We start from the raw sequence: 15,507 nt of genomic DNA on the forward strand, positions 1-15,507 counted from the left end.
TAGCTAGAATGCACCCAGGCAGGGGCTGCAAGCTTAAACAGACAGGAATTATGAAACAAGCACATGAAAAATATTCCAACCCCCTTCCAGCCACCATGGACTGACCTATAATCAGGGGTTAAAGCGTAACTAAGAACAAATACATCCCAGCATCTGTCCAAATGAAATTTAATACCATGTAAATCTCATTTAATTCCTACCTAAAATTGAATCAGTAAATAGATAATACTCACTCTTAGCTCTTTCACTAAAAGCTTGTACATAATTAATCTTTGGAAGCCAGTGTGACCGATGCCTTTAATATCTGCAGCAACGTGCTTATCACTGTTACATAATTCTGCTCCATCAAAGATAATGAAAAAAACATGATTTACCAGAATGACCTATAACCCCAGACACTAACATACCCTGTCAGGCATTTATCCTGAACCACAGGAGTTGCACTTATATGCTCCAGCCAGGAAAGATCTCAATTAGTTCTCATCCAACCATGGCAAAGCTATACCTAACAATTCAGACCATAAATGCAGGTACGATGCTTCTGCTCCTTGATAAATAAAATATTACAATTAAATTTTCTCTGATATGGAACAGTTTCTCTATCAGCCACATTGAAAACGGTGGCCTCGACATTGTCTAGGTTGTGAAGTATTTACACCAAACTTTAGGAGGAGGAGAGCCGGTGACCAGGTTGATGAGAGGAAAAATGAAGTACCTGATAAAGCAGGCTGTCAGGTTGCACACGTCTATGCTTTGTGGAATGCTCACTCCAGGAGGTGCGGCCCAGGTACCAGTCCCACTCACAGGGAGATGACAGTAATGCGGCACTCTGCACCCTGAAAAAGACAGTGCGTTTAAAAATCCAACACGGTCACTCCCAGCACCGTGAGATTCTGGGAAATGCACCGGAATTCACGTACCGTGCAATTCAGCCATTTATAACATGGCTTTTAGTATATTCACAGAGTTGTGCAACCATCACCGTAATCCATTTTAGAACATTCTCATTACTTCAAGAAAGAAGCCTCGCACCCCTTAGACCTCATCCTGCACTGCCCTGGTTCCCCAACCTGGCCACCCCATCCTGGCAACCACCAATTTAAGTTTGTCTCTACAGATTTACCTGTACCGGATGCTTCATAAACAAACGCATAAAATGCATGGCCTTTTGGGGGCGCCTGGGTGGCTCGGTTAAGTGTCCAACTTGGGCTCAAGTCATGATCTCATAGTTTATGAGTTCGAGCCCCACGTCAGGCTCCGCACGTAGCCTGCCTGGGATTCTCCGTCTCCCTCTCTCTGTGCCTCCCCTACTTGCACACGCTTTCTCTCTCTAAAAACAAACTTAAAAAAATATGTGACCTTCTGTGACTGGTTTCATCTACTTAGCATAATGTTTTAGAGTTCCATCCAAGCTGTAGCATATGTCAGAATTTCACTCCTTTTTATGGCCAAGTAATATTCCATTGCGTGGATATACTTTATTTATATTTCCATCAGCCAGTGCACATTTGGGTTGTTTCCACGTTTGGGCTATTATGCACAAGTGTTTAGGCAGACAGTTTTCATACCTCTCAGGTATGTATCTAGGAGTGGAATTACTGCTCCTAGTATTTTCAGTCTTCAAAAAATGGAGAAAATGAAGTTTGGCACCATCATCCTAAGGAATAAGGTCCTATAAGAATTCACTTTTCAGATGAAAAAAATACTCAACGGGTGGAAAACATCTAGAGAAAACTAGTTTTTTTAATTACAGTAAAATGCACTTAACATAATATTTACCATTTTATTTTTTATCATTTAATTCAATTTATTTATTTAGAGAGAGAGCACACGAGAGAGAGAGAGAGAGAGAGAGAGAGAGAGAGAGAGAGAGAGAGCACATGCACAAGCAGGGGAGGGGCAGAGAGAGAATCCCAAGCAGGTTCCACACTGTCAGCACAGAGCCTGACATGGGGCTCGATCCCACGAACTGGTGAGACCATGACCTAAGCTGAAACCAACAGCCAGACACTCAACCAACTGAGCCACCCAGGTGTCCAAAAATTTACCATTTTAAAATAAACAACAGAGAAAAGATTTTAAACTAAAAGAAAATTCATTTTTCATAGCATTTATAATACTGGCTTATCTTTATGTTTATATTTATGGATTGCCCACCATTAGAAAAGATGGCATTGGGGCACCTGGTTGGCTCAGTCGGTTGAGTGTCCAACTCTTGACTTCAGCTCAAGTCATGATCCCAGAATCGTGGGATCAAGCCCTACATCTGCACTGGGCATGGAGTCTGATTGGGATTCTCCCTCTTCCTCTGCCCCTCTCCCTCGATCTCTCTCTCTCTCTCTCTCTCTCTCTCTAAAATTAAAAAAAAAAAAAATTTAATGTACCTATTTAAAAAAAGGTGGGGTGCCTGGGTGGCTCAACTTCGGCTCAGGTGATGATCTCACGGTTCATGGACTCGAGCCCCGCATCAGGCTCTGTGCTGACAGCTCGGAGCCTGGAGCCTGCTTCAGATTCTGTGTCTCCCTCTCTCTCTGCCCCTCCCCCACTCACACTCTGTCTTTCTCCCTCTCTCAAAAATAAACAAACATTTAAAAAAATATTAGAAAAAAAAGATGGCACTTTTTTTTTTTACCCCTCATTCTAAGAAAATCCAAGAAACATCCCTTCTGCACATTTTTATTAATCCTGAATATGGGGGCATCTGAGTGGCTCAGTCAGTTAAGGGTCCGACTCCTGATTTTGGCTCAGGTCATGATCTTACAATTCATGGGTTCAGGCCCCATGTTGGGCTCTGCAGTGACAGCATGGAGCCTGCTTGGGATTCTCCCTCTCCCTCCCTCTCTGCCCCTCCCTCCCCACATGCACGTGCTCTCTCTCTCTCTCTCTCTCTCTCTCTCTCTTTCTCTCAAAAGAAATAAATAAACCTAAAAAAAAAAAAAAAAAGCCTGCATATGCCTTTCAAACCACACAGGGAGGCAAGCTCACTTCTGGGCGAGGCCTGGGCCCTGGCAGCTTCACACAGGGCAGTCACGTCAGTGGGAGGAAGAATGTGGCTTCTCGAGTGTTCTGGACCTACTCTTCTGCTTGCGCTTGCGAGACAAAGTGATATTGTGGTGTCTGTGCAAAACCCTGTCTACACAATGAAATAGAAATAAAAGATAGTGTCGATTTTACTTGTGCAGGCAGGGGACACATTTCCCTTCTCCTGCAAGGATCAGCAGGAAATGTAGGAACTGGCTAAGGCAAGGCCATCTGGACAGCCTACAAAGCAAGCCACAGGATTAGAGCCCAGCCCATGCCTGGTTTCTATTATTACTTCCAAAGATAAATAAGTGGCCAGCAAATCAAGATGGGCTTGGTCATGCTTTTGGCCTTAACACGACATTTTTCTACAGGTATCAGCCACAAAAAGTGCTTGTTTCTTGTATTGAAGCAGATTGCTTTTTAACTGTTTTGAATCTTTGCATTTCTAAAACATCTTGGTTTTACCTTTCTTTTATAATAGTCCCAAGGTTTTTGACTGTATAGGAACCACCAATAACAATCAACCATTTCTAAAATACTCTACCATTGACTAGGGGTACTTTGACTAGGGCTACTTTTAAATCTAATAATAGCTTGCGAAAGAACTAAATTATATTCTTAGTTTTCAATAGTATTGGCAGATATGTAAAATTAGTGTCAGGTAACATGAGTTAGCACTGAAAAACTGGACAAATTTTAGGGGCACCTGGGTGGCTCAGTTGGTTAAGTGAACGACTTCTGCTTAGGTCATGATCTCACAGTTCGTGAGTTTGAGCCCGGTGTCGGGCTCTGTGCCAACAGCTCAGTGCCTGGAACCTGCTTCAGATTTCGTGTCTCCCTCTCTCTCTGCCCCTCCCCAGCTCTTGCTCTGTCTCTCTCTCTCAAAAATAAACACTAAAAAAAAAAAAAAAAAAAAAAAAAAACTGGACAAATTTTAAAAGGAAAATCCATAGGTGGATCAGTATTTTTTGTGTTTGAATGTCAATCCCTTTAAACATTTTTTAAAATTTATTTTGAAAGAGAGAGAGAATCCCAGGCAGGCTTCCCACGGCTCGTGCAAAGCCTGATGCAAGGCTCGATCCTACGAACCGTGAGACCAGAACCTGCGCTGAAATCAGGAGTCGGACACTCAAACTACTGAGCCGCCCGAGGGCCCCCTAAACACTTTTTTTTCCCTTTATTTGCGGCTATGCTGAAGCCAAGTTAAGCACTGGCAAATATTTGCTGAGCACCTATCATGTGGCGGGCACTGGGGTGAACGCGCGCGTGCAGAAGTAATCGGAACTGTGCTTCAGTGAACTTGCAACACACAGTCATTGGTTGGTAGCTGGTTGTTCTCTTCTGTCATGTGACTACAGTTTGCAGAGAGAAGTCCAAGCACAGCCCTGTTTGCAGACAGCAAGACAAAGTACTCAAGTCAAAGGAGGAGGGCGTTGGCGTGAATGAATTCCTTGAGGTCTTGAAAACTGAATCATGACCTGACTTCCAATTATGTTTTAAAATGCAAAAGCAGCTGTTCTTGAATACTACGTGGTATTACATGCTGCAGCAATTGTAATATTTCTTGAAAAGAATGAAAGGCCTGAATTCTCGGAAAAAAAATACCAGCCTCACTGTCTACTCAACCAGCCCAACGGGGATCTCTGGTCAGGATGCTCGAGGGCAGATTTCCCTCCACACAAGCACCGCCAGCCACCTGCCGTCTCACCACTGACATCTCTAACGATGGCAGAGAGGAGGGAGGCATGGGGACGGCAAGCCCTCAGGAAGATCAGAAAAGTCTGAGGTCAAGAGGAAAGCAAGCATGCTCACAGAGAGCATGTCTCTAGGCGTTTGCTCCTCAAAGTGTGGTTCATGGACTGAACCATCAACATCGCCTGGACCACTGACTGGTCATCACCTGGGTTGACAGCAGCACCTGGAAGCTTGTTAAAATGCAGACCCCGGGCCCCACCCTACCTACAGAATTAGAATCTGCATTTTAACAGAGATTCATATGTCCACTACAAATGTGAAAAATAAGACACCAAAGTGACCCTGAAAGATTTGGAACGGATTGGTGAAATTCATCAGCAGGAGATAACCCCTCCTAGGATCTCCAGGAAAGGAGAGCTGACTACTTAGTGAGGTATATGAAGATGTCCAAAGGAAGACTGTGTTAGGTGAAGAGGGAGTCAGCAAACAAAAGAATGAGAACCAGCAAAACAACGTTTAGTCCGTGTGTGTGTAAAGAGCTCAAAGTATTTAGAGATACAAGAAAGATCTCGTTGTTCTGTGATGCAGCACCATTTCATCAGGCTTAAGGGAATATTCTCTTAAAAAACGGACAGAGGGGCGCCTGGGCAGCTCAGTCGGTGAAGTGTCGGACTCCGGCTCAGGTCACGATCTAGCAGTTTGCGGGTTTGAGCCCCGCATCAGGCTCTGTGCTGACAGCTCAGAGCCTGGAGCCGGCTTCGGATTCTGTGTCTCCCTCTCTCTCCGCCCCTTCCCTGCTTGCACTCTGTCTCTCTCTATCTCTGAACAATAAATAAACATTAAAAAAAAATTTAAAAAGAGAGAATGAGGGAGAGAGAGAGGGAGGGAGAGCATCCAACTTCCTTTATTAAGAATCATTTGGCACAAATAGTTTGACTTCTATTTGCCTTGACTTAGGGAAACGAGGAGAAGCAGAGATGTTTCTACGTAAGGCACTTACTCATTCCAATGGCTACAAAAGATTATCTCCAAAAAGAAATGAATAATGCGGCAATCAATGTACACATCTGAATTGCGTGGGTTTAGGGAAAATCCCTTATAACGAATGATCTTGAGCCAGAAACTAAGAACATCCAGCTGCTGTCTGAGGGCCAAGCCCTCGACCGTGATGACTCAAAAGAGGCTCCGTCCACACTTGTAAAAATCAAAGACTAAAATTAGAATTAAGGAATGATGACAATATAGGCCACACATTGCGTCTCTCCAATTTCCTGTATTATTCTGTCCAGAACAAGTATCTCTCGTCAGTCACAATACCCCTTCTCTGCTAAGCCCAGACTTGACCTGGGGGCCTCCCCAGCTTGACGCTACGAGCAGCCCGCACATCACCTAGCTTCATCAAGCCATCGGAGACCTGTCTGCCATCCCTGACAGGAGGTCCTCCCGGCTGTAAACTTCTGCCATTCTAGGACAAACGTCCGACCCCAGTAAGCCCAACCTCTTGGGGGTACTTGAAGAGTCACAATTTGGTCGTTACAGAATGTCTTCATCACTAAACATCAACCCACATGGACTCCCAGAGTCACTACATACCCCTTGCCCTCTCGGCACATATATACACTTCCTTCCCTCCTCGAGACAACTGTAAAGTAATTAATAATGATGATGAGGCCTCAGGATTCCATTCTGAAGCATCCCTAACATTTCTTAAAGAAACATCTAATGTGTTTCTAATAAAAACTACTTTTTACATATGGGAAGAAAATCTAACTAAATCAAATGTCTCAACAGCAGCAGTATTGACATTTGGGGCTTGATAATTTTTTTTTTTAAGTTTTTGTTTTATTTTGTTTTGTTTTTTTTTCAGTGTTTATTTATTTTTGAGAGAGAGCGAGCATGAGTGGGGTAGGGGCAGAGAGAGAGGAGGAAGGACAGAGGATTCAAAGCAGACTCCGTGCTGACAGCAGTGAGCCCAACACAGGGCTCGAACTCATGAACCCTGAGATCATGACCTCAGCTGAAGTCAGATGCTCAACTGACAGAGCCACCCAGGCACCCCATTGGGCTGGATAATTCACTGTTGGGGGTAGAGGGGCTGTACTGTTCATTTTAGGATGTTGGACAGCATTCCTGGGTTCCATCCACTAGATACCAGAAGCAACCCCCTAGGTTATAACAGCCAAGATTGTGCCCAAACACAGCATTCTTCACAAAGCTAAAACAAGCAATCCTAAAATTTGTATGGAACCACAAAAGACCCCAAATAGCCAAAGTAATATTGAAGAAGAAAACCAAAACGGGAGGCATCACAATCCCAGACTTTAGCTTCTACTACAAAGCTATAATCATCAAGACAGTATGGTATTGGCACAAAAACAGACACATAGACCAATGGAATAAAAAAGAGATCCCAAAATTGGACCCACAAATGCATGGCCAACTAATCTTTGACAAAGCAGGAAAGAATATGCAATGGAAAAAAGACAGTCTCTTTAACAAATGGCGCTGGGAGAACTGGACAGCAATATGCAGAAGAATGAAAGTAGACCACTTTCTTACCCATTCACAAAAATAAACTCAAAATGGATGAAAGAACCTGAATGTGAGACAGGAAAGCATCAAAACCCTAGAGGAGAAAGCAGGAAAAAACCTCTCTGACCTCAGCCGCAGCAATTTCTTACTCAACACATCTCCAAAGGCAAGGGAATTAAAAGCAAAAATGAACTATTGGGACCTCATCAAGATAAAAAGCTTCTGCACTGCAAGGGAAACAATCAACAAAACTAAAAGGCAACCGACGGAATGGGAAAAGGTATTTGGAAATGACATATTGGATAAAGGGCTAGTATCTAAAATCTATAAAGAACTCAGCAAACTCCACACCCGAAAAACAAATAATCCAGTGAAGAAATGGGCAGAAGACATGAATAGACACTTTTCTAAAGAAGACATCTGGATGGCTAACAGACACATGAAAAGATGCTCAACGTCACTCCTCATCAGGGAAATAGAAATCAAAACCACACTGAGATATCACCTCACACCAGTCAGAGTGGCTAAAATGAACAGATCAGGAGACTATAGATGCTGGCGAGGATGTGGAGAAACGGGAACCCTCTTGCACTGTTGGTGGGAATGCAAACTGGTGCAGCCGCTCTGGAAAACAGTGTGGAGGTTCCTCAAAAAATTAAAAACAGAACTACCCTATGACCCAGCAATAGCACTGCTAGGAATTTACCCAGGGGATATAGGAGTGCTGATGCATAGGGGCACTTGTACCCCAAGGTTTATAGCAGCACTTTCAACAATAGCCAAATTATGGAAAGAGCCTAAACGTCCATCAACTGATGAATGGATAAAGAAGATGTGGTTTATATATACAATGGAATACTACTTGGCAATGAGAAAGAATGAAATCTGGCCATTTGTAGCAACATGGATGGAACTGGAGGGTATTATGCTAAGTGAAATAAGTCAGGCAGAGAAAGACAGATACCATATGTTTTCACCCATATGTGGATCCTGAGAAACATAACAGAGAACCATGGGGGAGGGGATGGGGGGCAAAAAAAGTTACAGAGACGGAGGGAGGCAAACCATAGGAGACTCTTAAATACTGAGAACAAACTGAGGGTTGATAGGGGGTAGGGGAGAGGGGAAAGTGGGTGATGGGCATTGAGGAGGGCACCTGTTGGGATGAATACTGGGTGTTGTATGGAAACCAACTTGACAATAAATTATATTTAATATAAAAAAAATTGTGCCCAAACATTGCCAAATGTCCTCCCTCCTTCCCTCCATTGCAAACTACTGACCTAAATGATTACAATAATTCTCTTAGTGAGATGAGACTATGGATGATTTTGCCCCTTTTTTCCATATATTTTCTAAATCTTCTCTAATGAATGTGTATTGTTTCTATGATAAAAATAAGCTAGGGATGGGGCTCCTGTGTGGCTCAGTTGGTTAAGCTCAGGTCATGGTCTCACGGTTCATGAGTTCAAGCCCCACATCAGGCTCCACACTGACAGCGCGGAGCCTGCTTGGGATTCTCTCTCTCCTTCTCTCTCTGCCTCTCTGCTGCTTGCTCTCTCTGTCTCTCTCTCTCAAAAAATACAAAAATTAAAAAAAAAAAAAGTTTTTTTTAAATAAGCTAGTGACTTTCCACTTTTAACAAAGAAGTATCATTAGCTCCACAGATATCTCAAGTTGACCCTTGAGTAAGTGCCAATGTGTGTGGTTCATACAGTTGAAAAATTCAGTTCAGTCCCTAAAAATACTATCTGCCTTACAGACACCTTAAATTAAACTTCTCTTCAATGTGTAAAAGACACTTAAAAAAAGGGACTCTAGAGAAGAAAGCAGGAATTGAGGCCTCTATTCAAAAAGGAACATCTAAACCCTTCTTCAGCATGGACAATTAGTGGGGCATTAGAAAGACATGTCAAGTAAAATAAAAAGTATTTACCTGAAACATTCCACATGTACACTTTAGTCAGAAAAAACCTTCATTGTAGGGAAAAAAATAATAATAAGGCACACTTACTTCATCTTTGAGAATTGCCACGCACACATACAGGCCATATTTTTAAAAACGACAAAATCAGAAGATTAAAATATCTGAATGTAAAAATACGCATGACTTCATCTTCTTGGCTGTTAGACTAGGATTTTTCTGAAACTTATTATTACCATGAATTTTATTACTAACTATTTTAATTCAGTCTGGCAAGGCCCTGTCTACCAGGAAGAAACAGGTTATCCATGACCAATTCGCCGTCTATGACCCTCAGGACACGGATGACCCTTTTCTCCACCTAGAACCCGCCCCCCTCACCCAAACACAGACAAAGCATCTTCTGGTCTCCTCTGCTTACCCGGGGTGCTGCCAGAGGTTGACATGTCTTCTGCTCTCAGGGAGAAGCTCCCTTTTGTTAAGCGGGGTGATACCAACCGCGGCTTCCAGAATAGCCATGTATTTCTTGTACCTCATCTTGTCTCTCTCAGTACAAGGTCATGTCAATTTCGGGCACCTTTCAGCTGAAGCAAATGAAGTAATCTTTGCACTACCTGATGCCCCTGTGCTTCTACATGTTCCGTGTACCCCTACCGCGAGCTATTAAACTCTAGAGTGCAGGCTGAGGCCAAGCCACAAATAAATAAAAAAAGAAAGGGCTCGTTCGGATTTCCCTGCAACGTCAGTATTATATAAGGCTAAAGAATTTTGACTAAAGCACTAACGAAAATGACTTGCAGGACAACCGTGGTTCTAAACACAGCAATCTAACGTACACTCCCCAATTAATCCGCACATAAATCTTTGAGGCCGCTAATCCTTCAAGTACTAATGGCACAGGAGGTGATTTATCTCAAGGTCTGGAAATAATTGGTCCAAAAACCCGCGTGGCCTCTGGATGAACTAAAATCAGAAGCTGATTTGCTCCTTCTACAAATACCTCTCTTCAAAAGGCTGCGCTTTGACAAGTAAGGAGCTCCGGTTGTCATTTTATAGCACACATTTCCAAAGGCTATAAACTCTTTGCTTGAGTCAATAGCAAAGATTAGTTAATAGAAAAACAATTCTGTTTGGGTTGTTGTTGTTGTTGTTTTTAAATATCTTTTTTTTTCCATTTATTTATTTTTGAGAGAGAGAACACAGGTGGGGAGGGGCAGAGGGAGAAGGAGACAGAATCCAAAGCAGGCTCCAGGCTCCGAGCTGTCAGCACAGAGCCCCACGCGGGGCTCGAACTCACAGACCGAGACATCATGACCTGAGCCAAAGTCGGCCGGCCGCTTAACCGACTGAGCCACCCAGGCACCCCTTTAAATATCTTTTTAAATACCTCTATAACGCAACACAGGCGAGCTCTCATAGCATGAAAGTATATTGTCTGGATATGCTCAGACCCTGTCCCATCCTTGTAGTTGTAAATGTCTCCCCTCAGCTCGGAGGGCCTTTCTAGCCCTCTTTCCATGGGTTAAAGGTGGGATGTCCTTAACAGTAGCCCACCTAATGAGTCATGGTTCACATGGGCCAGTCTTCCCTGGGATGAAAATATGACATTCAGAAAGAAACGCCCCTTTCCTGTCAGAGCTGCTGACCAGGGGAGACGGGACACCAGGACTGTCGGCACTCATGTTCCCCGCCACAGTGCGAGGGCTCATCGAGTGCACTTAGGAAGAGCTGTATCAACAGAGATGCAATGAGATCATCTGAGCTTCTGGACCCAGCCACGTCTAAGGCCACGATCATCCCGGGAGATCCCAGTTACACTTTTATCCAAGCTAATAGATTGACTTTTGTGAAATTTAGTTTTAGTTGCATTTCTGTCACTCTGAAAAAGTTCTGACTTAGCCACCTCCCTGACTTCTTCAAGCTATATTTTTCCCAGTGAATATGCTCTAGGAGCTGGGCTGTTCCTTGTCTAAACAGACTCCTATATAAAAGGGAAGCAAAACAGAGGGAGGCATTATGTGTTAATCCTGATTAACCTAGATATCCATAGTGAGTAAGTATCCCAAACTCCACCCTCTCCCCCTAAATCTTGAACCTTTCTTCTACAGATTCTCTCCTCAACAGCAAGTTTCTTAGTTTTTGTTTTTGTTTTTAACCTGAATGGCCTAAATCAGTAGTCTCCAAAGCAGGGTGTACACATCAAAAATCTTTGGGGTGGAGGGGTACCTGGGTGGCTCAGTCAGTTAAGCATCCAACTCTCGGTTTAGGCTTCGGTCATGATCTCACGGTTTGTGAGTTCGAGCTCCACATCGGGTTCTGCACTGACAGTGCAGAGACTGCTTGGGATTCTCTCTCTCCCTCTTTCTCTGCCCCTCCCCTACTTTCTCCCTCTCTGTCTCTCTCTCAAAAATAAATAAATAAACTTACAAAAAAAATCTTTGGGGTGTGGAAAGAAAATATTAAACCATCTATTTCCTTTTTTCTCTTGTCTGTTAAAAATTTGGTTTGAGTGTTTATTTTTAAATAGTCATAATACTTTGAGAACTAATTTGTTTGTTTGTTTTTTTTTTAAGTTTATTTATTCTTGAGAGAGAGAGCAGGAGGAAAAGCAGAGAGAGACGGAGGGAGAGACTCCCAAGCAGGCTCTGCACTGTCAGCAGGGAGTGTGGTCCACACAGGGCTCAATCTCGCAAACCATGAAATCATGAGCTGAGACGAATCAAGAGTCAGACGCTTAACCCACTGAACCACCAAGGCACCCTGAGAACTAATATACTTTAAGTTACATTAAAATATGCCATTTAGAAATTACTGTGTACTCATATATATTGTAGGGTGTCCTTTAAAATGTGATAGGGGTGTGTGAGCCAAAAAGTCAGTGACTTATATAAGCCTTCAACAGCTCTTGAAGCCTCAGTTTCCCATTTACAAGATGAGAGGCCCAAACACAGGAATGCAGTTACCTTTCCATATCAACAACAAAAAACTAAGAACTCCCGCTTCACTTGGCCTGGACATACAATTAATATAATCTAACCACTACAGAGTGGTGACAACAAGGGATAAACCTCTTGGTCTTGGGATATTTCATTTCCAGAGTGTTCATGAATATTACTCCCACTGGCGGTTCTGTAAACAATTAGTACCAGTTAGTCACAGGAATTCTTTTATGGGCTGAACGTGGTTTGCTACAGCTGCCGCGGCTGAGAAAAGCTACAATACAGCCCTCATTTAATCATACAGGAAGATGTAATTATACTTACACAACAGTCTTTGTTCTGACAAATTGTATTTCTAATGACGCGTGATAAAACTTACTTCGCTGCCATATCAAAGTAAGAAATGAAACCTGAGCTTAACAATAGCGACAAAAAATCGAGTTAAACTTGCTACCCAGTGGAAGCTGTTTTACTTGGGTGAAAGTGACACGAAACTTCATAAATGGCACGTTTTGTTTAAAGTTTCTTTTTCTGTAGGAATTTTTTACGCATTTAACATAACCCCTTAGGAAGTGATTCTAATCTATGATGACCTCATGCAAAACTCAAATTGGGTCTTTCACGAGGAAAAGAATTCTGCCTTAGCAAATAGTTAAGAAAGAATTTGCTTTCCTTCCATAAATGACAGTGTTCAGTTTTATCATTTATTTATTTATCCATTTAAAAAAATTGTCATCTTGGGAATGCAAGCTGGTGCAGCCACTCTGGAAAACAGTATGGAGGTTCCTCAAAAAACTAAAAATAGAACTAACCTACTACCCAGCAATTGCACTACTAGGCATTTACCCAAGGGATACAGGTGTGCTGTTTTGAAGGGACACATGCACCTCCATGTGTATAGCAGCACTATCCACAACAGCCAAAGTATGGAAAGAGCCCAAATGTCCCTCGATGGATGAATGGATAAAGAAGATGTGGTATATATTTACAATGGAGTATTACTCTGCAATCAAAAAGAATGAAATCTTGCCATTTGCAACTACGTGGATGGAACTGGAGGGTATTAGGCTAAGTGAAATTAGTCAGAGAAAGACACAAATCATATGACTTCACTCATATGAGGACTTTAAGAGACAAAACAGATGAACATAAGGGAAGGGAAACAAAAATAATATAAAAACAGGGAGGGGGACAAAACAGAAGAGACTCATAAATATGGAGAACAAACTGAGGGTTACTGGAGGGGTTGTGGGGGGGGGGATGGGCTAAATGGGTAAGGGGCATTAAGGAATCTACTCCTGAAATCATTGTTTTACTATATGCTAACTAATTGGGATGTAAATTTTTAAAAATAAAAAATTAAATTAAAAATAAATGAATAAGCAAATAAATGTCATCTTTGTGTGAACACCTTCATAATGGACAATAACACAGAAAGCACAAATGTAGCCAAAATACCCCATCCAGATGTGTACTTTATATCATTTTCTTTATAAATCTAGAAATTCTTTAGAAATATGGATTTATTTAGTTGATTCCCTTAGAGTTCTAGAAACTCTTTACAACTACAGCTGTCTGCTTAAAAATCACTTACCTATTTAAAAAATGACTTTATGTCTACGTCTACATGATCCAAAAAGAGCTTTTAAGTCACGATAATCAAGGATACTTAAATCTGAATGATTAAAGTTGAACATAAAAGTACACAGATCGGACTGACGTTCCCTTTGAACTGGTTATTTCTACTTTATTTCTGCCAGAGGAAAACCAGGGGACATCCTTCTTCACTGGGTGTTTTAACTGTTTCTTTAGAAGTATAAAAATGGAAATGAACTGATGCCCCAAATGGGCTGTTTTATAGGGTGTGGTCTCCTTTTCAGGGAGCTGGAAAAAGCCTTTGCTAAAATAGAAGAGTCAGGGAAACAGCTATTTTTCTTTTTTTTTTTTCCTAAGCTTTACTGCAAATAAACCATATGACTTTATGCAAGTCATATTTTCTGTCCCCTTAATGTCTTCATATTATCTACATCTACATACACACACACACACACACACACACACACACACACACACACACATATCTACATATTTGTTACTCAGCTGACTTACCAGAACACTAAGAAAAACAGGCCACAGGATGTAAAAGAATTACCAAAGTGTTCGAGATTAGTTGTGGCTCCCCTAGATTCACCCGCCTCTGCCCAAACCAGCCTGTCCTCTTCACAGCCATCTTCAGAATGCACTCGCTACTGAGTTTATTTAAACCATCGCCTTCAACTGGATGCCACCAGATCTGTCCTTCTCATCCTGTCCTTCCACCCAAACCGATATCTGAAATAGCGCCCCCGCCCGGCCCGCGGCCTCCTCTTGCATCCCCCTCCCTTTTCTATTTCTTGCATTGCCCCCTCCCGGTTCGCCTGGCGTGACAGGCAGAAGCCATCCTCCCAGCGTCCCATGGTGCCCACGTATACCAGCCCCAGAGAGCTGTGTTTCAACGGGAAGGCTTGATCTGAATCCCACCTCTGCTGTTTAACACCTTGAGATCTCTAACAAGTTACATGACCCTTCTGAACCTATTTCATCACCTGTAAAACTGGAATGAGATCGCAATACAGGGGTGCATTCAATGCGTATCATCTCGTCCCTCCCTCCCTTTCACCCCTGACATCTGTCCTTTTTCCTCTCCCGAAGACCTCTTCAAGAAACCTTCCTCTATCCTCATTTCTCTGCAGGCAAGAACAAGGTGCACTTACAAACTTCTGACCCTCCCTTGCAGCTATAACTTCCTTCAATACACAGTGAAAGAGAAAAGCCCAAGGCTGAGTGGTTTTGTAGGAAAAAAACGGGCTGCAAAACAGGCTTGCTGATGGTAACAAGAACCCAGGGGCTGGAGTGAGTGATGGAAATCGTGAAAAAGAGAACAGAGGGTCTTGGGGCTCAGCTCGGGTGGTACCCACCAACTAGGGAAGTTCTCCCTTACAACAGTTCCCAGATTTTTAGCCTCTGCTACTTAACAATTAATAGCCAACATTAAAATCACTTAATGAACTGCTGCTCCCAAATAACGCGCATATGCAATAATTCATGGATTCCTCATTCCCAAGAAATTAACTTTCCACTCCGCACGTGTGGGAAATCTGCTCCCTGTTGTTTTTGGTAGAAACCGTGTTCATGTTACGTTTCTTTTTTTTTTTTTTTAATTTTTTTTTTCAACGTTTATTTATTTTTTGGGACAGAGAGAGACAGAGCATGAACGGGGGAGGGGCAGAGAGAGAGGGAGACACAGAATCGGAAACAGGCTCCAGGCTCCGAGCCATCAGCCCAGAGCCCGACGCGGGGCTCGAACTCACAGACCGCGAGATCGTGACCTGGCTGAAGTCGGACGCTCAACCG

The 15,507-nt window shown here is 42.7% G+C and overlaps 1 protein-coding gene across 4 annotated transcripts in view; it reads right to left on the bottom strand.

Moving 5' to 3' along the window:
- TJP2 (tight junction protein 2) overlaps window positions 1–15,507 on the bottom strand; it is a 130,063-nt gene that overhangs the window by 98,038 nt on the left and 16,518 nt on the right. Inside the window, exons 1-2 of one of the 4 annotated variants that reach the window (XM_040449406.1) lie at window positions 9,597–10,006; window positions 716–836 (exon numbers count right to left, since the gene is read on the bottom strand). In XM_040449406.1, the coding sequence (XP_040305340.1) occupies window positions 716–836; window positions 9,597–9,712 (237 nt within the window). In that variant the 5' untranslated portion in view covers window positions 9,713–10,006. Of the gene's footprint in view, window positions 1–715; window positions 837–9,596; window positions 10,007–15,507 lie in introns of those variants that run through there. The other 3 variants (XM_040449400.1, XM_040449399.1, XM_040449407.1) reach the window with 3 other exon arrangements.

This window comes from Herpailurus yagouaroundi, unplaced genomic scaffold, assembly GCF_014898765.1.
Source record: "Herpailurus yagouaroundi ecotype Mexico unplaced genomic scaffold, PumYag 199, whole genome shotgun sequence".
Classification (NCBI taxonomy): domain Eukaryota; kingdom Metazoa; phylum Chordata; class Mammalia; order Carnivora; family Felidae; genus Herpailurus; species Herpailurus yagouaroundi.